Raw genomic sequence first — 23,626 nt, forward strand, 5'->3', positions numbered from 1 at the left:
GTTCCCCGGATGATCCCAGAATTCGTGAACCGTGGTGAGGATAATAGTCTGGGAGTAAATGGGGTGAGGGCTTTTGCTGCCCGACGAGTAAGTAGATTGGCACATGATGATACAATTGTCAACCACCGAGTTAGTCAACTCTTTCAATTTACATGATACTATGATGATAACTATAGTCGAGTGGTCTACTACAGATAAATATTACCCCTCATTGACCCCACTTTGTATCGACAATCCCCAAAGCGGGACTTGAACCATGGCAAATAGTGTGTGAATTCTCGACTATCCACATATATGCCCAGCGCAACTAGTAGCCTGGAGATACTCAAAGCACCGCCCCCCATTGGAGGCCCCACTAATAAATGCGGTACACAGGCCTCAGCTGTTGTTCGGCTAAAAGATCTTGTGGCTGGCTGAGGCTGTCGATCATCGCATTTCTCCCAACCCGTTCCGATGTGTTGAGTCTTGCCTCGCCGAAAGACGGTGCGAGGAAAATTACTTAAAGACCGTCAAGTCCCTGTTGGCTTCCTCGACCATCAGAACAATCTTGAAATCATCATTTCTCATTGATACTCCACCTGCCAAAATGTTGAATGCCAATATCGGTGACATGATTGCGCTGGATCGTGGTATGGTGGTTCTGCTTTCCGCCGTGACATTATGTGGATTGTAACTTAGTAACTCCTTGCGTTGTTTAGAGAATCCAGAGCAGATTGTCCGGGTTATGGATGTGTTACCTGATGGCCAGTACGCGGTACGCGGACAATGTCTTACCCAGTATATATCTCCTTATGAGAAAAACTACTAACATGAGTGCCTGCAGGTGCTGTTTCCGGACGGTCATCAAGAGCTACTCAAGCCGGGTCCTAACGCCATTGTCGTGTCTAAAGCTTCTGGGTTCTGATTGGTTCATGTATCTGACTTTTCATTGGACGAGAATCGAACCGGGACAGTACTATTGGCCGCTTTAGTTACTACTAGTAGTATCTACTAGTAGTAGTCAAGAATCGACATCATTAGCCCGCGTCTTCTGATTGATCTGTAAGATCTACTCCGTATTACTAGTAGTTCTATTATTATAGATAAATTGGGACGTAATTGAATGCATTGCACTGTCTAGATTTCTAGATTATGGCAATCCGGATCGGTGTTCTGGTCCTTGGATATATTGAACTAGATAGTTTTATGTGGGAAAACGAGACAAATAATCTCTATGGAATTCAAACTAGAGGAGTAGAGGAGCTCGTATCGATCAAACCTAAATATTGTCTCGCCCAGGAAATCTTCTTAGTGGGCTTCTTGCTCCGTTCTAAAGCTGCGATATGTTCTGTATTTTGTATTGGGAAAGCTGTGACTAGAGCGGTCTTTGCGGACATTATTTGGAGGTGGGGCAGTTGTCCATTCTTATGTATATACTCCCTCTCCGTCAACAGATATAAAAGCCTTTGCCTGGACTTCTAACTACACACCAGAATACATACTATCCTCCATGGAGATATAGTCACTTGCTAACCATATATCGAGTCTTGCCGCAATTTGCTTCACCCATCCCAACGAAGAGGCCTTCCCAGCATCCCAAACGGTATTGGGAGCATTTCGACGTCGTGTCTCCACCGAATTTTCGTAAGCAACTATAGCCTGGTATAAATACCCTTGTGCCTCCAGTACATTACCTAGGAGAAGGAAGCTCAGCATGGCATCGAGATTTAGCTGTCGTGCCTCAGAGAAATCGAATTCATTTCCAAGGCGATATACCCGCATACATAAATGCCTTACCAAAGACTCTATCTCTGGATATCTTTGCTCCCGAAAGAGAGACCTCATAGCGGTATGCCAAAGGGTAAACGTCTCATGGCTATATTCACCTAGCTCTCTGTCTGCCTCGCCCAAATTGTACGTGATCTTCCCCCAGTCCTTCTCTTTGAAAAAGTTCAATCCAACTGGGCCGAGCCTAGAACAAAAGCTGCTGGAAAGACTTGAAATTGCCCGGTTGGCTGAGTGCTCTGAACTCAAAAGCAAGGTGGACGAATGTCAGAAATTTGTTGCCATGGGGATTCGCAGGTGGTCCACGGCATCCTTTCTTTCTCGAAGGTTCTTGATGATACCGTGTTCCTTCAGCAGGCGTTTTAGCTGGTCAATGCGGATAAACCTGTTAGAATCGCTGACAGAATAGGTTCATCGCACACTGATCACATACGTGAGCGGCGGCTCAACTCCCAATTGACGTTGTCCCCGGTGAAGGTACTGTTGGATTTTGGGGAGCACTCAGCCTTCGATCAAGTCAAGTCGTATAATTTCCCAGCGGCGATCGTTAAGAAGTTTGACAGTTGCTCGAGTTTGTGACGGTAAATCTCAAGGAGGGAAAGTCCATATTATCTTTATTATCTCTGTGGATTGTTTTCATGGTTCTGAGTTCTCATTACGAATGGTTATCAATACGAATTGTTTGTATTTATGTTGGTGGTGTGACTGGTGTTGTTGACATCCTTTGCTTGAATTTACGAGTATTTAGTAGATTCTAATCTCACTAGCCAGTAGTAGCTAGTGAGTGGCTGTATAAGTACTAGTGAGTCTTGGCATTTTATCATGAACGTCAATGCATGGCCGGTGTTTGCTGAACTTCCCGCTTCCCGTACGCCGATTGACCCTCTCCACGGAGCTCCAGATAAATCCTCCATGACCAGCTATTTCCCCCCCGTTGGGGCCAATCCCAGCCATGCTTCGACCAGGACACCTTCCCCAGCCGCTTCCCCGCTGTCGCCGCCGGCGACGCAGCGGTCCAATGTCTTGACGAACCGGCTGACAAGTGTACTCTCCGCATCGTATGCGGATTCGGACATACGCGATGCGCTCGAGACTCTCAGCCTGCGAGACATACATAACACACCGGAAGTACGACGACAATTGCGACTGGACGTGCAGAAGGAAGTAGTTGATTGTAACGCGGAGATCGTACGAGACTTTGGGAAAGTTGCGGAGGTAATCTAACAATGAGGGGAGGGGAAATGTGAACAGACGTGACCGATGCTAATTTTGTATGGATGGAAACAGCAATTGAAGCGAATCGGTTCCGTGATTACCAGCTTGAACCAGACATGCGACGAAATGCGAAAGCACATTAGCCTGGCTAGACAAGATACTGCCCCAGTCCTGGAGGAGGCTTCGTCGTTGATGAGCCAGAGGCGAGAGGCCGAAACAAAACAACAGCTGCTCGATGCCTTTACAAAACATTTCGTCGTTTCCGATGATGATATTCTGGTCTTGACGTCGCTGGAGGACCCCATCAATGACCAATTTTTCGACGTGCTCGCCCGTGTGAAGCAGGTGCACCGCGATTGCGAAGCTCTGCTGGGCGGAGAGAATCAGCGCCTGGGCCTGGAGCTGATGGACAAGAGCTCCAGAAATCTCAACTCCGCGTACCAGAAGCTCTACAGGTGGATCCAGAAGGAGTTCAAATCACTGAACCTGGAAGATCCCCGGATCAGTAGCTCGATCCGACGCGCGCTGCGGGTGCTGGCGGAACGACCGAGCCTTTTCCACAGCTGTCTGGATTTCTTCGCCGAGGCGCGTGATTATACCCTTTCCGATGCCTTCCACTATGCTCTTACGGATGCGGTTTCCGGCACGGCAGGTGATAGCAATGTGAAGCCAATTGAGTTTTCTGCTCATGACCCCCTGAGGTATATTGGAGACATGCTGGCCTGGGTGCATTCGACCACCGTATCCGAGCGGGAGGCCCTCGAAGCCCTGTTTGTGGCTGATGGTGAGGAGCTTGCAAGGGGAATCCAGGCCGGACTCAGCAGCGAGCCTTGGTCTCGTATTGATGAGAATGAGGAAGTCGCGTTTGATGGACAAAAGGCTCTCAGTGACCTGGTGAACCGAGACCTGATCGGAGTTTCTCGGGCTTTACGTCAGCGAGTCGAGTTAGTGATCCAAGGTCATGATGACCCCGTTACTTGCTACAAAGTCGTTGGTCTACTGTCGTTCTACCGGACGACTTTTCAGAAATTACTGGGACCGAATTCCAATCTGGCAGAATTATTGGGCACCCTGGAAAAGTTTACTTTCGGCCACTTTGAGGCTCTTATGAAGGAAGTGGTTAGCAGCCTGTCGACAGACCACGTAGCTCTGACTCCTTCGGAGGATCTATCCACACCCCAATTCCTAGTTGACGCACTCGAAGGCTTGACTTCTCTCATGAAGACCTATGAAGCTTCCTTTGGAGCAGATGATACGGAGTCCACTTCGGACGAAAACCGGTTCACCCCTGTTCTCCGCGCCGCATTTGATCCATTCTTGGAGTTGGCGACGTCGTCGGCAGAGGAGCTATCCAACGCTACCGCGCGTGCAATCTATCTGACCAACATCCATCTCACTGCACGAACGACCGTTTCGGAATCCTCTTTCGTCAGCGCAACACATCTCAACCCCATCTCCACGAAACTTTCATCTCTCCGCATTGATCTACTGGATATTCAACACCGCTACCTGCTGGACGAGTCTGGTCTCCAGGTATTGCTCACAGCACTTCAGCCTTTCTCCCAATCATCCTTAGCCAAACCAGCCGCGGAAACGGAGAAGCAACCACCTAACCTGGCTGATATCGCGACTCTCCCGGCCTTCCAACCTGAAGCTCTCATCGCGGTCAGCCAGCAACTTGATGACTTCCTCCCGTCCGCTTTGATGGACGCCACAGACAATCTGAAGCGCTTGCGCAGTGCTGCGTTCGTCAAGAGCGTGACGGAGGAAGCGGTGGAGGAGTTCTGTCGCGATTTCGAGTTCGTCGAGGGTATGATCATTGGTGCCGATGAGGCAAGTGGCAAGGTTGATGTCACTCGGGTGGACAGGGGAAGTGAGACTGGCGCCGAAAGCGAGAAGGGCATGGAGGAGGGAGAGAATGAATGGGGGTTGAGAAGACTATTCCCCCGTACTACGGGAGAGATCCGGGTCTTGCTCAGTTGATTAAACCCGCACTCGATCGCAACCGTGCCAATATACTCGAAACCCCAGTTTTTGTACATAACGTTCCTTACATATAATGTGATTCTCCTAGTCTTACCACATCAATCAGTTCTCAGACAATAAACCTACAACTAACAGTCCCCTAAACCCTCCTAACCATGATACCATAAGGATCCCGGTCACTCTCACTGACATGCACCTCACACGCCCCATCGTTCAAAACCTCCACCAACCCCTTCTCGCCTCCCTCCAATGCCTTCAGCGCCTCCGCGCGCTGAACCTCCCACTCCCCCTTAAGCACTCCCTCCAGCTTCTCCCTCATAACAGCCCTCAAATACCCCCTCTCCGTATTCGAGTGCGCAAGTGCAACAACCACCTTCCCCCGCTCAATAGCCGCCAACGCCTCATGATGGCTCATCTCCCCCGTAAACAACAAATCGGGAACATTGCCCCCCTTCATCAGCACACTGGACCCAGACCCCGGACAAACGCCCACCGTGCGAATCGAAATCTCATCCACAGACATGCCCTGTGGAATCGCAATGGGAATGCCACCGGGGAATCCGACACCCTCTGCGATTCTATCCACGAGAGATGTCAATGGCTGGGGAGAGTCGAAGGTAACGAGACGGCCCATTCCGGCGGTTTCCATGTTCTCTGGGAGAGGGGGCGGCGAGGGGTGGATGGTTGATCTGGTGTGTTTTGGAATTGAGCTTGCTTCCGCGGGGACTACGGCGTGCGGGGTTGGGTAGGATGGGGCTGAGTAGGTCTTCGAGGAGGAGGATTGGATTGGCGCATTGGTGGTGGAAGAAGGAGAGGAAGAAGGGCTGATTGAGCCGGTGACGATGTCGCAGAGCCAGTCGGCCATTCCGCCTGGTGTGGCGTCGACGGCTGTGTGCGGGGAGTAGACGCTGATGCCTTCCTGTGCGAGACGGAGGAGGGATTGTTGTTGGGGGTCGGTGAAGGTGAGGGATTTGAGGCCGCGGAAGATAATGGGGTCTTTTTGGTTGGGTTAGTGGTTTGTATCTTTCTTTCTTTCTTTCTTTTTTCTTTCTTCTATGTTATGCTGGAAGGAGGGGGAGGGCGTACGGTAGGCTACGATTGCGGAGTCTTTGCGCGCAATGGCTTCGTCTGCGACGGCTTTTGTGAGGTCTATGGCTAGCAGGACGGAGTTCTTTTGGCGTTGTGTTGCGTTGAAGGGCGCTTCGAGGAGGACTGTAGATGGTGTATTAGTTGACTGGAGCAAGGTGGGTTGGTGGGTGAGGGAGGAGGGGCTTACGGCCTGTGTTATCCCAGCTTTTGTCTGCGAGGGTTTCGGGGTAGCTGTGCGTATTGTCAGTGATTGGGTTCAAGGGGGGGTGTGTGGTATACGCTATCTGGCCTAAGTGCCAGAGGGCAATTGGGAGAGGTAGAAACGCATACAGCTTCCTCATGGAGCTCACCACGGCCTTGGTGAAGGGCGATGACGTGGGGGACAGTGTTGCGGACATTGTTGAGTAGAGGCGGACAGAGGACCGGATCAGGGGGTTCATAGAAGGCTTTTTGTGGCCTATATAATGGGGGTTAGGAGTAATTAAAAGAAGGACTTGTGTAGGTGGGGAATTGGAGCTATAGAGGAGACAATTTATATCAAATCATGCTTGATTAGATGGAGGAGTAAAAGCTGACGCCACAGCTCACCAGCCACCTGATCACATGACCATATCAAACCCCGAGTCCTTCTTTCATAGTAACACCGATGGATTTATCTATGTAATTTTCCATTACATACTGTGGGTTTGATGGCTGTTACTGGACGAATGGTATGACAATTCTATACCTGTCTTCAGCAGGTGTTATTGGTTGACCTAAGTTGATATTTGAATACTATTTTCAAGCTCACCCAAGTGTTGGGACTCAACTGTGGTAGTACTTCTGTTAGACATTCCATGGGACTGCAGGTGGGTTAGTTTTCTCATAGTTTGCCTTGATATTACCAAATCCAGAGTTAGGGAGTGATTAAACATCATGGATTGACTTTATTCCCCTCTACACTGTCCTTCACAGTTACTAAGTATAAGTTGTAACACAACAGAGTACCGAACCCGCCGAATGATCCAATAGCACTGATTGTATTATGTACATACACACATATGAAACATCCTACAAAGCAGACCGTGGTGGCTTCCCTGCCACCTCCTCAGCCATTCTGATACCTGCCGTTCGCCCTGAGAAGATACAGCCCCCTAAGAACGTTCCTTCAAGCGCACTATAACCATGCACTCCGCCACCACCAAATCCCGAGACCTCACCTGCAGCGTACAGGTTTGGGAAAGGTGATCCATCCGGGCGCAGCACCCTCCCATGCAAATCCGTCTCCAGACCCCCCAGAGTCTTACGAGTCAGGAGGTTCAGGCGTACAGCGACAAACGGACCGTGTGACGGATCGGCCAGCTTGTGCGGTTTAGCCACACGGCCAAGACGATCTGGCCAGTAGTTACGTCCATTCTGGATCAACATTATTTGAGCATCTTTCGTGAATTTGTTGTCGATTTGCATATCACGAATGTGGATCTCGCGTTCGATCTTCTCAACCTCTAGAGAAGGACCCCCTCGTTCTTTGGCAAGTTTGTTCATTCCAGCTACCAGTTTTGGTATTGTTGCCTCCACCACGAAATCTACCCCTTTATCCATGAATGCTTGAACAGGGTCAGGGACCGCGGAGCCAAGTATTCGGTGGAGCGTTCTTAGCCTGCTTTTTGCTGTCAAATCAGGGTTCTGCTCGGAGCCCGAGAGTGCGAATTCTTTGCCAATGATCGTTTTATCAAGTACAAACCATGTATAGTCATAGCCGGTGTTGCATATATGCTTCAAAGTGGCAAGGGTATCACATCCAGGGTAGAGCATTTGGGGAAGCCGCTTCCCTGTGGCATCCAACCACAGCGAGGAGGGCCCTGGGATGATTCGTATCCCATGCTGCGGCCAAATGGGATCCCAATTCTGTAAACCTTCGGTGTAGTGCCACATGCGATCTTCATTGATTACATTGGCCCCAGCAATTTTTGCAATCTCAATCATGCGCCCGTCCACATGTGCAGGGACACCAATAACGAAGTTCGACGGTGGAGTGCCGAGTCGATCAACAGGCCAGTTCTTCTTAACCAAATCTACATTGCCACCGATACCTCCACTTGCAACAAGCACTGCACTGCCGTACATTTCGAATGTGTCGATGCTCTTTCGGTTGCTTGCTACACCACGTGCTGTGTCAGATGGCTCGAGCACTTGACCACGTACACCGATGACAGCACCAGTAAACTCATCAACAATCAAAGAGTCCACTTGGTGACGAAACATGAACTCCACAAGCCCTTTCTTCGCAGCAGCACGAACCGGCTTTTCAAAAGCCTCCACAATCGCAGGACCAGTGCCCCAGGAAATATGAAATCTCGGGACCTAGGAAACGTGTGAGCTGGAATTATTGTCTCCTCATTACGCCTCCTTCACAGCGCATATCTCGCACGGGGAAATGAACTGACAGAATTGCCATGTCCTCCTGCACTCCCATCTCCACGCTCCGCCCAACCAACGCTAGCAAAGCTCACCCCCAACGACTTGACATAACCCTCGATATGATCAGTCGCAAAGTCCACAAATGCCTCCGCCCATTTCCTGGGCCAGAGGTCACATTCACGATCAAACCGTGCGCTGTTGAACCAATCCTCCATTGCCAGCTCTCGACTATCTTGGATACCCAGCCGACGCTGGTCCGCCGAGTTCACGCAGAATAAACCTCCCAGAGACCAAAACGCTTGTCCACCTAGATTAGCTTCATTCTCTTGGTCTATGATGATAACGTGGACCTTGCGTTTGGATAGTTCGAAAGCGGCGACCAGACCAGCTAGTCCACCACCGACGATGATGACGGGAGAGTCTTTTTGAGCCATTCTTAACTGTCGAAATTTGTAAATTTTCTTAGGTATGGTAGCCTGTATCTGAAAGTATGGGGTAAAATGTGGAGTTGTTTGGTGCTGGGGCAGGGAGGTAGTACATATGTATTGAATGAGATCACGCGACTGAGGAGCCCTCGGAAGATGAATTCGGTCAATTCACCTCGGCGAATTTAATCCTCGCTAGCACAGGGTTGTACGCTGATATACTTATAGTTGGATATGCATAGTACGGTGATAATAGTCTACTAATTGAGAAATGTAACACAAGGGAATTCATCGTGGTTGATGATGATTCATATTAATTTTCATTCCACGTATCTAAAAAATCGAAGATTGAGTTCTCATCTATTAAAGCATCGATAAAGCCAACAGACATAGATGATCCAGCACCGATCATCTGATTACATTGCCCATTAGTTGTTTCAACAGTGACAGTATCCGAGTGAGGACCAGCCGGATCACCTGTGGAGGCAACAGGCGGATGGGATGGGGGCGAGTTCGGGGCGTATGCTGGAGCTATTTGTTGTAGAGCCTTCATGAAAATCCCACGAAATAAAGACGCAACTGTATACGTTTTCTGCAATTCTTCCAGTACGCCCATACACATATCAAGTTTATTGAAGCTGAAACGTTTCGAAAGTGGATTGGCATAGCTACAATTAAGAAGGTGGGTTTGCATGACTGGGACTAAGAGGGCCGGTCTATCTTACGTTAGATGAAACTCCTATGGAAAGAAACAAGCAAAGAGAATGGTCTTTTGAACTTACGTCATTGGCCCTACATATTCGAGCAGATTCTCCCGAACAAGGATGTCAAGGATCTCGGTTGATTTTGATGCCGCGGTGTCAGCTTTGGACTGTAGGCGTCGCTGCTCAGACCCTTGTTGATCCAGAGCAAGATTATCAAGATGTTCGCTTGCGGAGGGACGGTAGAGTGTAATCAGAAGCGCCCTGTTGCGATGGTATTAGTGCTGCCAATGCCAAGGGGGGAGAGGTAGTCTAACTGATAATGCAGATGAACATGGTGTGCGTAAAACTTTGCCAAAGGAGTCAGGTCATGTTCATCTTGGTCTGGTAATCTGCATTGTGTGATCTGTGCTTCAAGGGCATTGATCTGACTGATAGAGGACTTCGACTTCGGGGGTTGACTTTTCAGAGCCAGAACCTTACCCAAAAATTGGCTCAGTTCAATTAGAATAATCCAGAACTCTGCCAGTTTCGGAAGCTCTTGAGGAATATATGACACTGAGACGGCTTCAGGTATGCTATCAAGTTCGCTGAGTAGGTCAGCTGTTACTGACATCGGCAGGTCACAGTCATCCAAGTTGATCCTCAGTGGCCTTCCAAGAGTAAGCCCAAGCCAGCGATCCCGGAAGAAACAGGTCCACCACAGACGGCGCCACAAACGTCTCTGACGATCTGTGATAGATGAGTTATACCTCAAGGAATCTGGATCCCGATGTAAACCTAGCATCTGGCAGAGATTAATTGCAATGCCTGTCCAGTACCAAGGTTGCATGTGGTCATCTTGCTCTGAATGCCAAAATCCCAACAGCAGGGAGGCTTGCAAAAGTGTCACTTTGTTTCTCTCCCCACCGTTATCGTACATGCACTACATACATCAGCACGACAATCCTAAAGGCGAGATGAAAATAGAGATCTTGCGTACCTTTGCACGTGAGTACATCGTGGCTTTCATTTGCTTTCGAGAGGTATACCCTTCTTGCTCATAGAGACGTGGTGATATGAACTAAATATTGGACGTTAACTTAAATTTATTGAATCCTGACCCGAGGATAACCTTCTTACATTTACCGCAACAAAAAATACACTCCACAACAGTAGAACATTACAGTCACCAAGTCGCCCTTGATGTTGATAGTTCAGAATGGAGTCTACTTCGATTACCGGCATGATCGGATGCACATGATAGAAATATGCACGGAGGAGGCCCTCACAAGTGCCGGGCTCAGGTAGGGTGAAGACTCCTTTCTTTTGGAGGTAGTCCCGATCATCGTCTGTCAGGGTAGCCTGACTATTCGATGGGATTAGACAGTGTCTTGGCAAAGAGTGATCTGGTGAACAGATATCCAGAGTGGACACAGGCCCGGTCCGGTCTCCTAGTTAGACAGTAAGCATAAGAATGATATCAACGTGAGAGCCCTTGTTAGTTACCTGTGTAGAAAGGGACTTCGCCTACTCTTCGGGGTTGCCCTAAAGCAGCAGCTGCAATTTCATCACCGTTGCGCTCTTCATCTTCGATATCGTGCGCTTCACGAGCTGCGGTGGCTTCTACGTTTAAGGGCACATGCTGCTGTGGCTGAACTTGGAACGCTGGAAGCTCCACTCTACGTGCTGTGGTCTGCGAAAGCGCCTGATCGGGACTCTGAGGGTTTGCAAGGAGAACCGGCCCACCGTGTTTCTCATACCTATAATACACTATCATCAACATCTATCGACTCATGCTTCCACATGAATTCCATCTTACTTCTGTCCTCGCCTTGTTGTGATTATACATGGGGTACAGTCCTGAGTGCAGCCGATACATGGCACCCCGGTGACATTCAAGCTGCACCGCACTTTGCGTTGGCGACACGTTTGACACGCAATCGTTCTCCGACTGCGGCGGGTGGATGCAGTAGAATTCGTAGGCGGCATCATGAGCTCTAGAATAATGTCAACTTGCTTCTTTTCTGACACCGAGGTGTTAAGATAATGGGCGACATAGAACAATGACAGTGGAACAGGTCACCTCGGAGTTGATAGCCCTGATTCTTCTATCCCGAGTTCCGCTCGATGGGGAAATTCTACCGCGGTTAAACCCAACCGCCGAGGTTGTGTCTCTAATTAAATCCTTCGTAGCGATATTTGCTGCTCTTTGCTAGTCTTCACATGATTATGTCAGCGTGCGTGACATTAATTGCACAATCAAATTTTGTTGCATGGATTAGTTTCATAATGCTGCGTTCCAAGTTAACGGCACGATGGTCGGATTAGGGCTTCATAGGTCCTCCCCGCCTAAGCTAGAAGTAGCTTAATTTTCAAGGACGAGGTTTGCTAAGTAACGAATACGTAGTAGCTCATTAAGTATAAACCAATTATTTGAGTCGTAGGTTAATCTTAGCTATTAAGACTGGGTTAAATTAACTAACTAAGATGATTGGATTATGTAACATAGAACATCTTTGTGCCATTCTTCTGCTACTATATACTTTTTGCTAATCATCGGATACAACAAATCGCTGGAATATTAATTTCTAGGATGGTCGCTCTATTCTAACGTACAGCTACTATGCTCATACATTCATGAGCTATGTACAAAGGTAGATAATAACTATGAAAGCGTAAGACGCTAGCCTCTAGGATGCTGTCCGGTAGATAAAAGCTTGTCATTTTCGGTGGTCGGAAGTCCTCCCGATCCCAGCCATTTTCCTAAGTAAGCGATATCGCCTGGGAAATTTTCTAAAAATGGCGTGGGAGTCTGACAATGATATATGGCACAAGTTATCTATTCTACAGTTATATGAATAGCTCAATTATGCTCTCCCAACCGTATCTCGGAACTGCATCCGGTGATTATTTGCAGGGAAATTGTTCGGAGTGCCTCCCGTAGCGGGTGGAGATCGCTATCTGAAGAGTAGTTTAATTTGCTGATAAGGCTGCTCATCTTAACATCCTATTTGAGTAGGAGGTAGAGGTCCCACATCCCTTATCAGTGGTCTGTTGACCTGCTATGTAAGATGTACATATTAGAAACGTCAAGATGCGATAAAGATGGAGCGGTGTGTACCCGAGCAGGTATGAGAGAACGAAGTGATATGTGTGCACGATTGTTTGTATACAGATTCGGAAGGGCCCCGAATAGATGAGCCAGATGACCCTCGACCTGCTTCCACGGTATTTCTAGAGTATCTGGATATAGGAGGTGTACTTTCTGTTGCACTGCTCACATTTACCAAATCTAACATGAACTCTAGAGCGCTTGCTCCCATTTGACCTTGAACGCGCTATTTCTACCGTCGTAATTATGTGTATGGTTGCAATCGTAGCTCCATTCTTAGTCCAAAGTCCTCGTAATTATCTAGAAGGAGTATTTGGTATTCTGGCAGAGATGGTTCAGAAAGGAATCTGGTGGCCGAGGCGCACAAGAACAAGCTGGAGCACCTGGAGACGCTTTTGAGTGAATTCCAAACACCGAACTATGCATGGAGAGGCGACACAGGTATTGGGTCCCATCAATTGCCGGAGTCAGGAGAAGGTGGTAATGGAGAGGATTGATACGGGAGAGTGAAGCTGTGGGTCTGGGTATGATAGGTGGTGAGGGGTTAGGGCAAGTGGAGGCATGGGAAATGATGTATGATATCACAGCCTCGAAGCTAATGACGGTGGCAAGTACATTGGACGTGAATAGGATTCTCGACTGGGTGGGGTTTCCGGTTGATTTGCCAGCCCCCGAGTTTGTGATCAAGTGTTGGATAATCATGACTGAGGTAAAAGGTGGCCTAGATACATGCCCTAAGTTTCGTATCCCCTCATTCAGAAAACCTTCCTCAGAGCTGCCAAGGTCTCCCATGCGGGGTTTAAGTCCTGACACCAAATTTCGCGTGATAAGAAGAAGCAGTAAAGGGCTCCGGCGGAAATATCCTCCGTTCCTCTCCCCACATGTATAGTAGATCGGATGCAGCCTCTGAGATAAGATAAGATAGGATGTCCAATTAACCCAACATACGTATTAACATCTAACCCCGTAAGAAACGTGATATCAAGCCATTCTCGTCTTCCAGGACAGTTATCAAAGATCAGAAACATAGAATGTCCGTCAACAAAGTAACCCCCCGAGATTATCCCTGTCCCTCCTCCGACAGCGCGCTCGCCCAACTCTGACCTCCCAATAATCGCATTTCGAGGCGCGCTAATTGGCCGTACATTAGAAGGCGCCGTTGCCTCCGTGTACACGAGCGAATGGTCGCGAGGAGGACACTGGAAAATCTCGCGCGAAAAATTCGCCGCTACGCCGCACTGCCACGCCACCACCCACGAGGAGTACTATCGTCCTGAAGGGCGGCGGGGCGTATGACAGACAAGATGCGTGAAAAGTGCAGACAAGCACCATTGCCTGTTCATGATCCTATCTACGACAAGGAGGGCCCGTTGCTTAGAATCTGGAAGAGAGATTATTAGGTATGTACAGAGTATTGGATAATGATAAGCAGGTCCTATCCCTAATCTCTGGTATCAATTGATATGATTCCGATAACGTAGAATCCTTTCCCGTAACTTCGCCACAAAGATAAAGCCAAGCTCTTGGAGTGAGCAATTTATCTTTCCGCGGAAAAAGAATTATGAGTAGGGTATACTTTTGGTTTCCTCTCCTGTCCAAGGTTCATTCTATGGAGCGGGGTGATAAGACCGTATCAGACGGTGACGTCGTAGAGCCCGTGCGGCAACTGATCGGATGCAGCCCGAGAGGAGATACCAGTAGCTCCCCTGGCTATCTCGACGCTGAAAATCTGGGGAAAGGCCCTGCTCGTCTTTTTTGCCGCATGGAGCAAGGGTAGATGTTGGCTAGCCGCGTGACTACGCCACGTAGATCCCTTGCTCCTGAACCTCTCAGATCCCTTGTACGAGCTCTCTTATATAGTGGATCTCATCCTCCATTGGATTATTATAAGAAGATGGTGTATATAATCGTCTTTTCTCGTTCATATAACTTCTGGAGGCGGTACATTCCTGGACTTTTAGCCAAACCCCTAGGTGAATCTATGCATACAACCGCCCCGACATTGTTTGGAAATGCAAATCGTCTGCTTCTGTATTTTATAAAATTACACGGCATAAACCCATTTGATAGCCATGTTGGACTCCAAGGACTCAGGTTCTACCGAGCCTCAGGTCAAGCATGAGATCGAAAAGACACGGGATATAAGCGATGTGCTCCATCCGTCAACCAGCTTGAACGATGGCAGCATGATGGAAACACAGGACGCTCGGAATGGCCAATTCCACCGTTCCTTTTCTCCGCGCCAGGTCCATGTAAGAACAAGTGAATGTTGTATGACCATTATTCTTTTCTGGTCACTGATAAGGAACTATGTAGATCATTTCGCTCGGTTCCAACATTGGCAGTGGAGTTTTTATCGCAACCGGCCAAGCTCTCGCCTCGGGGGGTCCAGGGAATATGGTTCTTGCCTACGGAATGGTCTGCAGCGCGGTCTGGGCAGTCCTGCAGTCGCTCTCGGAGATGACCATTGCGTTCCCTGTCTCAGGCAATTACATCGATTACGCCGATCGCTGGGTTGATCCTGCCTTGGCCTTCGGAGCGGGCTTCGCTGAGTGGCTTGGTTTGTGCATTTCAGGAAAACATGACACCTCGTTATTCTGACAACCACCATAGCATGGAGCGCAATTGTCGCGTCAGAAGCCGGCTTCTTCAATGTACTGGTGCAGTACTGGGCAGGGGGATCCTTGCCCCTCGGAGCGACAGGTAAGTATACCTGGTGCGTCCAATCATGGACATGGATGATGTTTAACGTACTCCTCAGTCACCATCTTCCTTGCAGTCTGCCTGTTTGTCTTTCTACTTCCAAACAGGGCATTTGCCTGGTTCGAATACGTCACGTCTCTCATCAAAATATTCCTCTTCCTTTTGATCATCGTCCTCTCCTTGGCCCTGGTTTTGGGCGCCGGACCGAATGGCAGCATACATCATGGTGAAACTTGGACAGATCATCCCGCCTTTCTCAATGGCTTCACTGTAGGTTCGGAATGGGTGATCCTACCAAAAGAATGACCACCAAAGTTAATGAGAACAGGGGTTCGCAAACTGCGCTCTGCTGGCAACCTGGGCAGTTGGCGATCAAGTCTTCATTGGAATCATGGGTGGTGAGGCCGAAAGTCCGCGGTTTTCGATGGCGCACGCGACAAAGCTTGTACCATTCCGGGTGAACTTCATCTATATGATTAGCATTGTTTTTATCACAATTCTGGTTCCGTCGAATGATGACCGTCTGCTCAGTGGAAGTGGAGTCGCTGCGTCTCCCTTTGTCATCGCCGTTCAAGATGCGGGTATCCCGGCGGTTCCATCCATTTTAAATGCCGGAATGATATGTGGAGTTCTTGCAATCTCTGCAGAAGGCATCTATCTCTCTTCAAGAGTGTTGAGAACGATGGCGCATCAACGTCTCATTCCGGAAGTCCTCGCCAAAGTTGATTCCCGGGGCCGGCCCAGATGGGCGTTGGTGATTACCAGCGTATTCTCCGTCATCCTTTCATATATCCAACTTGCATGTAAGAGTGAATCCCTCCTAAACGGTATCTGTTAATATAGTTCTAATGATCGGGCCATCCCACAGCTGGTGGCCTCACTGTACTGAACTGGCTGATTGCTATCAGCAGCGCGTCTTTCTTTACAAACTGGGGCATTATTGCCTTCACTAATTGGCGCTTCCATTGCGCGCTCAAGGCGCAAAAAGACCAGCTGTTCACCGAGACGTATGGGTGGAAGTCCACATTCTGGCCCACAGCCCCCGCGTGGCTCATGTTGGTTTCCCTTATGTTGCTGGCCTGTTGTGTTGGATGCGGTGTTAAGCCCGTGGTAGGTCATGAATCTATTCTCTTTCTTTCCGTATCTTGTTCATTCCTGAGGCACGGAAAGACAACACTGTTGCCCAGCTGACAAGGCTTGTTGCTCATAGGATGGCCTCGCATTTACAGCGGAGAACTTTTTCCAGTACACGCTCGGGCTCTGGGTCATCGCCGGCTGCACCCTCGCCTACAAAGTGATTTTCAGAACACCGTGGAGAGACCCGAAGACCGCGGACTGCATCACTGGTAGACGAACCTTGGGGGCGGAGGAAATCATGGTTCTCGACCGTTACTATGAGCAGCCCCGGTGGAGGCGGTTTCTTACGTACGTCCAGCTGTGGTAGTGCTGGCTGTGCTATTATTATGGGTGCTCTTTTTCTTAGTCCAAAGCTAGTGAACGTCATCATTTACATGGTGGTATCTAGAATTGTGTTTGAAAATACATGGCTTCAATTGGAAAGTCAAGTTCAACGGCCTGTAACCGCGCAGTTAAGCTTAACCAAAAATCAAAAAATATGAATTAAGCATGTAGGGGACATACATTTTTTGATGAGTATTTTTCTATGCGATTCCTTGCTCTTCATTTCCATATTAATTGCTCTATTTTCTTAAATCCTCTATATGCCCATTAAACAACGCGGGTGATTTATTAAGTCATCATCGTTGAGGAAGTTCAGCTGAAGTTGAAGTAGGTATACCATACGACTACGGATACGGAGCACAGGCTTCCTAAAAGCTCCGGTGAGGCTGAGCTGAAAAGCCTAGTATCTCCCTAGTGGCTAGAGGTGATTAAATCAGGTCTCGCAGTATTTCTCCTGGATTTTTTTACTCGCCAGTATCATTCCCGAATCTCCACCCACCTAATCTCTAGCGTTTAAGGGGCTAGGAACGGGGATTGCCATGCATGAGAAAGCATGATTGTTATGCTTACTGATTGTTATCCATCATGAATCCTGAATTATATCATTGGTGCATCTAGGTTTACCCACTACGACGAGGCCAGGTGTCGTATGGTGCAGGTAGAGTTGAGTGATAATTATACAACAGGATAACATTTGACTATTGTCAGTCCAGAATCTGTGATTGTATCATTACAACTGCACCATAAATATGTATCTAGTTTTCTCATATACTTCTTACAGTATGTGGGCGAGTATCATACTGCGGCGGTAGTAAACCAAATCAAATTTAATGGCATTGACCATCGTGTATAAGATAGGAAAAGATCTCTGCGTACTTGACCGATAGCCTTCTCTAACACCATATCAAAAACATTCCGTGATACTATTGATATGCGCAACCTTCATCCAGAATTAGATCAGAGTATGCATCACACTGAGAAAGACGTAAGTGGCTTACCGAAAAGGATACAATAATATTCGAAGAAAAGAAAATGCATTGCATATAGGAGTCATGCCCCTCAAATGCCAGCAATCATATAATGGCCGAATATTACCTAAGGAAGATACTGTACTTTAGTACACTCATCAAACACTCGTAGAAATGGATGTAGTTCGTAGGTGCAGATCTTTTGGTTACCATATTGAATTGGGGCATGTAGGGGTTTTTCGGGTCGAGCTAGGTGTCCATGGCTGGAAAACGCTATCCGACGAAGAGCTGTACGCACACTAGTAGTAAACTAAGCCTACGATATAGGGAGGATGTAGGGGTACAGACAGATCATTCACAGAGGGAGCTCCCATCTAGGTCATTGCATGATAATGCCTTCGCGTACCACTCGTAGTCAACCGTTCTCACCATAAAATAGGACAAAGGGATATGTTCAATATAAGCGATGCGTTAACCAACTCCATGGCGTCCATCTCTTGACCTCGCTGGTTCCACTATATCAATATCACCGATAAATTGCCATAATTTGGAGACAAAGAAGTTAGCCTAATAATACAAAACCATATATCCCATAACATTTCAATCAATGGGGCGGAGCCGTCAAGTGTACTAGATGATCTAAACATCTACGACGGGCTTGTACAAGGACTTATCTCTACCCACTTTGCTCTGGTAACTTAGATCCATAGCACTAGCGGTTATCGTCGTAGCGTTGGTAGGTGAAGCCCAGATGGGAAAAAGATCGAACACACGAAAGAAAGAATGAATACTGAATTAGTACGTCAACTAGGCGCAAATTTGATCTCTGGCGAGTGCGATAAAAAGTGAATGTCGATACCTGTTCTTCACAGTTACCCTGCCCTGGGCTTGGTATTCAATTTGGTAGTTAATTTGCGGCGTGCCTTAATCCCTATGATGTCCTTAAATACAGTCTATAATTGATCGTTTTGTCATTCTCTTTTGTCCTACCTACAAAACCATCAATCATTCAAAGCTCTATTCAAGGGTTAGAGCCTAACTTTCAAGGTTTAGCTACGCAGACGTCTCGTGGGTGAGGCAGAACTTCGAGTCCTGAAGGCCTAAACGAAACTCCCAAACCCATGTCTAGAAGATTAGAAATGAAACGCTTTAATATCACAACTAAAATAGCCATGACCCTTGTCGGACTTGGGCTTTAAACAGGGTATGAGCACAATCTGTTCATCAGCCCTTCCGTTGATTTTCTGACAATCGATCAAGTGATAGCCAAGATACTCTCTCAATCGGGTAGAAGATGAACTAGAAAGGCGTAGATTCGGTACACATAATAGCTGCCGGTAATTCAAGAATTCTTGGCTGGGTTAAGATTCAATAAGTTCGACCTAAAAATTAGCTTTGGCAAACCTATAGCACTTCTTCAGTACTCTGGGGTTTGGTGCCAAATAATTGATGCATGGTTGCTATGCCCAGTATAGGCCGATATGCGCTACGGGTTCTTGATAGCCTAGGATGAAAAGATTTCGCCAATTTATTTCAAACGGCGACTGGGTCCGGCAGTATAGTATGCCTATCAGCGGCAGTGCAGAGCGCCAACAAAATGTTCATGGAAACTATACAATGACCTTTTACATTGGCTAGTAATACGGTCCTCTACGGTCCGTCTGAGAGGTTACATGAGCGAGACCCGTTCTTGATTCCAGTATCCTCGCACGGGTTCTGTAACTTTCAATCACTCATCGGTAACGATAAAACACTAAACTATGTGCATAGACCATTTAGTAACTAGATCGGATTTATGCGCTCCACCAAGAAACTGAATACCTGAGACATGTCGCGGTCGACATCACCGCTACATAATCGGCGATTTGAAGGGAATGGGCTGCCCCGGAAAAATACAAATAGCAAGGGAAGATATCTGTCAAGGATTCTCAATTATCTGCCGCGTCGAAACTGGGTAGTCTCTGATGCCTTTGACCTCCATGCCATTGATATGAATCTAGCGTCCGCAGCTACACATACAGCGATGCATGGGTCTGAAACTGCGGACATATGGCCAGTCCAAGACGAATTGCAGGAGACGGTCGGGCCTGAACCTGTTGATACGTGGTCAGAGCCAGCTACAGGGAGGTTCCAGGAGACGAAGGGGGTTAAAACTGCGAGCATTGGATGGAGGCTAGGCTTATTGGAAGCCATGGAGTCCATAATTCCCTGGCCAAGTTGATATTATCCCAGCCGCTACTACACAACCTCTACAGTGGTTTCAGAGTCTCCTTATGATTATAAAGAAGGCTAGGGGGTTGTATCCTGGCAATAAAAAGACAAATTGATGCACCTGATTGTGGCAGTTCTCCTGGCACCAAACAATCTATACGACAGCGTAAACTATTCCTAGGAGCAGTGCATGATCAAGGAACATTCCAAAGGCTCCGAAGCTAGTACGGTAATTTCAAGGGCTATACCTATCAGTCCCTAATGTGGAGGCCTTATCCTAAACTCCATCAATACACAGCCTTCACGGTTCTAGATTCAGCCTCTACTACGAACATCAACCCTCATCATACTCATTAGACTGACTAAGAACAATTTATTTGATAATCGGGCTAGTAGAGAGGTTGACGTCACCTCCGGGACGAAAGCTAGGAGCGTGTGCAGATACGTTACGCCTTTATATACACCAGGCTGTAATTGCTGTCTTCTATGCTTTGCTAGAATCTAACCCTTAGCCTCTCTACTATCACTCAGTAATTGCGTTGACTCACGGATTTGCGCCGTGGCAAGACAGATAGAGGATATTTTCTCGGACGCAGAAACAAATAAAGTGTATACAATGTTGACAATATATCTTGATTCGAGGCACGACCGAATGCCAATGCTACTTTGGTCGAGCGGCGTAACGCTTCAATATATGACGGACTCTGTCTACGGGACGATACGTTTTACAAGCTGGACTTATGACAAATGCCGTCGACCAACACATATATCTCTAGCTTTAGAATGACTGAGCCTACGGGTACACGGAGGGTTGGATGGATCCTGAATGGATTTTTTGGGACATAGATGCGTTATCACAAGATATCTTCGTCGCATGGAAGCTCGAAGTTGATTCAAAATGGATGGTATCAATTTCAGAGATGATGATGGAGAATGTTCTGTGGCAGGCAATAATTTACGGTGAACTAGGGCCAGGTCGGTTGTAGAGTTGGGTTTTCAATTCTATGAAACAACGCACATTTCTCCTGCGAGCTCAGCCCATATTTATGCCTAGGACAGATCGCATCGTTCACAGTAGTAATGAATGCGAATAGTCGCATTTTAGCCCGTGAAAGTAGTAGTGGATACTCCACACCAACCAATACCCTGTGGCAAAGCGCGGTGATAGGATTAGCAGGGGTATTGGTATTATTGGAACATGGAACGAATTATATGCAGAGCTACGAGAAATTAAACATAAGTTCAAAGCTACTCTGACGGGGGATCAACAAACAGAAGATCTTTCCTTCAAATAATGGTTTGCGGGTGTTATTTGAGCGGTTGAAGAGATCAGATGCTGTACATTCTTTAATGCTCTTTTGTATATGATCGGCCCGATAATTTCATAATTCCGTTGCCCCTCAAGCTTAATCCTAGTCGCTCTCTAAGCACTAGTGCTTGAACGACTCCTGGGTATGGCTTGATATGATCGCTGTGCGCAACTATACATTCCAGTTCTGGTTTTGCTTAGTGAAGGCGGGAGAAATCTAATCATAGGTAAAGCTGGTCCAACGCTCGCTAAATCTCGATGTCCAGCTTTTTTATCGCTAAGTCGCACCTCATGTATTTGAGTGAAGCCAAAATTGGCTCCGCCAGCGAGTCCGGTGTTCGCTAGGATTCTATAGCACTGCGATCTGACATAAAAACATTCCCACCTACGCCACGGTTGCATCTCCAGGCCCACCCCTTAACCAAGGCAAGACCTTTCCACCCCAGTATTGCCGCATCTTATACTCACCAAGACCCTGAGGCATGGACTCGATGGCGTCGGCAAGAGCATTTCCTTCTCCCTTTGCACGCACCTCGTCTAGTCTTGTCATGTAGCTGCGGACAGTGAAAATGATTGCTCGGGATTTAGGCAGAGCGGTTAAAGTCTGGTGCTCGACACGAAGGTAACATTCCGTAAGAGGGGGATTGTACTTTTCATCAGTGACGAGTTGGTCTGTTTCTGGGTAAAAGTTGTTGCCGTCGGTACGGAAGAGGTCTGCGCCGTCGACCTGGAGAGACCACTGGGTGAACAGTTAATGAGATATACATTGTTAACACTTCAGAAAAGTTTTTCCACTTACGTTCATACGTCCGATGAACTGACCCGGTTCCATACGAGAAAAGTATCGGTCCACACTGGCACCCAACTTCTTATCATATCCCGGAACAGGCTGGTGAATCTCCCTCACGGACTCGCCGACTCTGGCAGGGCTCAAAAAACCACCGGGGAAACAGGCAATGTATCCACGGAGACGGAACTGTCCATCCGGGTCAGGGCACATGAAGTAGAAATCCTCCTCGACATTGGCAGAAAGGTAGCGGAGCATATCAGCGGGAGTGAGACCGGCCGTGGTGAATGGGTAACTAGAGCCAGTTGCAAGGTTGTCGACAAGATTGCCGCGAATCTTGAACATGGTTGGGAAGCGTTGCGGGAGGTACTTGATCATGATCTCCTCATACAGCTCTTCGATGGCGGGGTCCACGATCTTTCCTGTTCCGATGGTGAGTTCTGGCTTGCTCTCAACGAGACCGCGTCTCTCTTCGAGTCGCTTCAGATAGCCAGAGTCAATTCGAATCCAGTTGGAGCGGGTTTGTTTTTGAATCCCTAGTTTCGTTAGCATTGGCTGGATGTGTATGGTGTGGAGACATACCCATGGTAACATGGCCTTGTGTTCGGTATGGCTTGTACTCGATTGGAGGGGTTGTATTGAAGTCAAAGTCTTTCAGAGGTTCAACAGCATAAAAGGAATCCAGCGTCGAGCCAAAGACAGACGAGACAGCACCATTATCCTATTCCAGTCTGTTAGAACAAGCACAGTCATCCCATGGTTGACAACATACAGCAGACTTGCCATTTAGCCGTTTTAGAAGAGCCTTGACGGCCACCAGGCTCAGAATGAGTAACAGGAAAGATGAGACAATAGGATCCATGGCGAAGAACGAAAGAGAATGAATGATCTGATGTTGGAATAACAGATAGACAGCTGAACCTCGCCATTTATACCTCCATCTCCGTGTCTGTCTTCAACGCGTACAGCCTATATCACTAAACTCCACATTGTACTCCTACCTGAGCGGCCCCATCTACAGGTTTACATGAAACATTTGAATGATGATGATGGCGCTGTCCGACATCGGTAGGAAGCAAAGGTTACCTACCAGCAACGACAGAGGGTATGCTAATAGGTCTGACATCTCGTTATGATGGTATACAATGGTACAGCAATGGCTGATTGCTTCGCCTCCAAATGGGTAGATCTAGACTCGGGCTTACGCGGGGGGTAGACGATCACTGTTACTAAGAAGTGATTACTCCATCGCTGGTTGGATAAGATGGCTCGGGTGAGTGATCCTTAGGAACTGTGGATTCTGTGATTGACAGTAGTGGTGGTCAGCAAGCCGAATAATCAAGCAATATACAGACAGATGCTTTCAAACAATCAGGCATTATTAGGAGCGAGGATCTAGACAGGCTAAGTAGATACTACAGCTCATATCTAGAAGTACAGTAGATATCTTTACGAGACGAAAATGTACCTCGTATATAGTATCATTGATATACATGCCTCGCAGTAAAGCAAA

The 23,626-nt window shown here is 47.7% G+C and overlaps 7 protein-coding genes across 7 annotated transcripts; 3 read left to right on the forward strand and 4 right to left on the reverse strand.

Annotated features, from left to right (window-relative positions):
* Window positions 1-1,451: 1,451 nt before the first annotated feature.
* On the forward strand, window positions 1,452-2,494 carry BDV38DRAFT_249102 (uncharacterized protein). The gene has a single exon (XM_032054793.1). It carries the CDS (start codon window positions 1,694-1,696, stop codon window positions 2,171-2,173), a length of 480 nt encoding a protein of 159 aa, XP_031912826.1. The 5' UTR covers window positions 1,452-1,693; the 3' UTR covers window positions 2,174-2,494.
* A 108-nt stretch (window positions 2,495-2,602) lies between these two features.
* On the forward strand, window positions 2,603-5,008 carry cog6 (Golgi transport complex subunit COG6). Its single transcript, XM_032054794.1, has 2 exons — window positions 2,603-2,979; window positions 3,052-5,008. Exons 1-2 carry the CDS (start codon window positions 2,677-2,679, stop codon window positions 4,960-4,962), a joined length of 2,214 nt encoding a protein of 737 aa, XP_031912827.1. The 5' UTR covers window positions 2,603-2,676; the 3' UTR covers window positions 4,963-5,008.
* Window positions 4,992-6,696, reverse strand: BDV38DRAFT_249106 (Nif3-like dinuclear metal center hexameric protein). Its single transcript, XM_032054795.1, has 4 exons — window positions 6,385-6,696; window positions 6,242-6,285; window positions 6,052-6,177; window positions 4,992-5,961 (listed from the first exon to the last, which is right to left on the reverse strand). The coding sequence occupies exons 1-4, from the start codon at window positions 6,492-6,494 to the stop codon at window positions 5,105-5,107; spliced, it is 1,137 nt and encodes a 378-aa protein (XP_031912828.1). The 5' UTR covers window positions 6,495-6,696; the 3' UTR covers window positions 4,992-5,104.
* Window positions 6,691-8,930, reverse strand: BDV38DRAFT_249108 (FAD-binding dehydrogenase). Its single transcript, XM_032054796.1, has 2 exons — window positions 8,481-8,930; window positions 6,691-8,397 (listed from the first exon to the last, which is right to left on the reverse strand). Exons 1-2 carry the CDS (start codon window positions 8,886-8,888, stop codon window positions 7,105-7,107), a joined length of 1,701 nt encoding a protein of 566 aa, XP_031912829.1. The 5' UTR covers window positions 8,889-8,930; the 3' UTR covers window positions 6,691-7,104.
* Window positions 8,931-9,192: 262 nt separating this feature from the next.
* BDV38DRAFT_283705 (Zn(II)2Cys6 transcription factor) lies at window positions 9,193-11,551 on the reverse strand (the record flags this gene model as incomplete). The annotated part of the gene is made up of 7 exons (XM_032060086.1): window positions 9,193-9,595; window positions 9,662-9,844; window positions 9,898-10,505; window positions 10,563-10,643; window positions 10,703-11,013; window positions 11,069-11,322; window positions 11,382-11,551. 7 exons carry the CDS (start codon window positions 11,549-11,551, stop codon window positions 9,193-9,195), a joined length of 2,010 nt encoding a protein of 669 aa, XP_031912830.1.
* A 3,032-nt stretch (window positions 11,552-14,583) lies between these two features.
* On the forward strand, window positions 14,584-16,867 carry BDV38DRAFT_249111 (proline-specific permease). The gene is made up of 7 exons (XM_032054797.1): window positions 14,584-14,926; window positions 14,991-15,234; window positions 15,288-15,377; window positions 15,436-15,647; window positions 15,706-16,180; window positions 16,246-16,487; window positions 16,588-16,867. The coding sequence occupies exons 1-7, from the start codon at window positions 14,747-14,749 to the stop codon at window positions 16,819-16,821; spliced, it is 1,677 nt and encodes a 558-aa protein (XP_031912831.1). The 5' UTR covers window positions 14,584-14,746; the 3' UTR covers window positions 16,822-16,867.
* Window positions 16,868-21,711: 4,844 nt separating this feature from the next.
* BDV38DRAFT_283707 (heme-dependent oxidative N-demethylase family protein) lies at window positions 21,712-22,975 on the reverse strand (the record flags this gene model as incomplete). Its single annotated transcript, XM_032060087.1, has 4 exons — window positions 21,712-22,065; window positions 22,126-22,649; window positions 22,696-22,834; window positions 22,886-22,975. 4 exons carry the CDS (start codon window positions 22,973-22,975, stop codon window positions 21,712-21,714), a joined length of 1,107 nt encoding a protein of 368 aa, XP_031912832.1.
* Window positions 22,976-23,626: the final 651 nt, after the last annotated feature.

The sequence above is a fragment of the Aspergillus pseudotamarii genome, assembly GCF_009193445.1.
Source record: "Aspergillus pseudotamarii strain CBS 117625 unplaced genomic scaffold BDV38scaffold_32, whole genome shotgun sequence".
NCBI classification, from domain to species: Eukaryota; Fungi; Ascomycota; class Eurotiomycetes; order Eurotiales; family Aspergillaceae; genus Aspergillus; species Aspergillus pseudotamarii.

Bases quoted from the DNA above. Each gene is read 5' to 3' on its own strand.
- BDV38DRAFT_249102 (XM_032054793.1), top strand. From the start codon at position 1,694: ATGGCATCGAGATTTAGCTGTCGTGCCTCAGAGAAATCGAATTCATTT.
- cog6 (XM_032054794.1), top strand. From the start codon at position 2,677: ATGACCAGCTATTTCCCCCCCGTTGGGGCCAATCCCAGCCATGCTTCG. The intron at 2,980-3,051 runs GTAATCTAACAA...GGATGGAAACAG, and splicing joins ACTTTGGGAAAGTTGCGGAG to CAATTGAAGCGAATCGGTTC.
- BDV38DRAFT_249106 (XM_032054795.1), bottom strand. From the start codon at position 6,494: ATGAACCCCCTGATCCGGTCCTCTGTCCGCCTCTACTCAACAATGTCC. The intron at 6,286-6,384 runs GTATGCGTTTCT...CAATACGCACAG, and splicing joins GTGAGCTCCATGAGGAAGCT to CTACCCCGAAACCCTCGCAG. The intron at 5,962-6,051 runs GTACGCCCTCCC...CCAACCAAAAAG, and splicing joins CTCCGCAATCGTAGCCTACC to ACCCCATTATCTTCCGCGGC.
- BDV38DRAFT_249108 (XM_032054796.1), bottom strand. From the start codon at position 8,888: ATGGCTCAAAAAGACTCTCCCGTCATCATCGTCGGTGGTGGACTAGCT. The intron at 8,398-8,480 runs GTCAGTTCATTT...CACGTTTCCTAG, and splicing joins CAGGAGGACATGGCAATTCT to GTCCCGAGATTTCATATTTC.
- BDV38DRAFT_249111 (XM_032054797.1), top strand. From the start codon at position 14,747: ATGTTGGACTCCAAGGACTCAGGTTCTACCGAGCCTCAGGTCAAGCAT. The intron at 14,927-14,990 runs GTAAGAACAAGT...GGAACTATGTAG, and splicing joins TTTCTCCGCGCCAGGTCCAT to ATCATTTCGCTCGGTTCCAA. The intron at 15,235-15,287 runs GTTTGTGCATTT...CAACCACCATAG, and splicing joins GGGCTTCGCTGAGTGGCTTG to CATGGAGCGCAATTGTCGCG.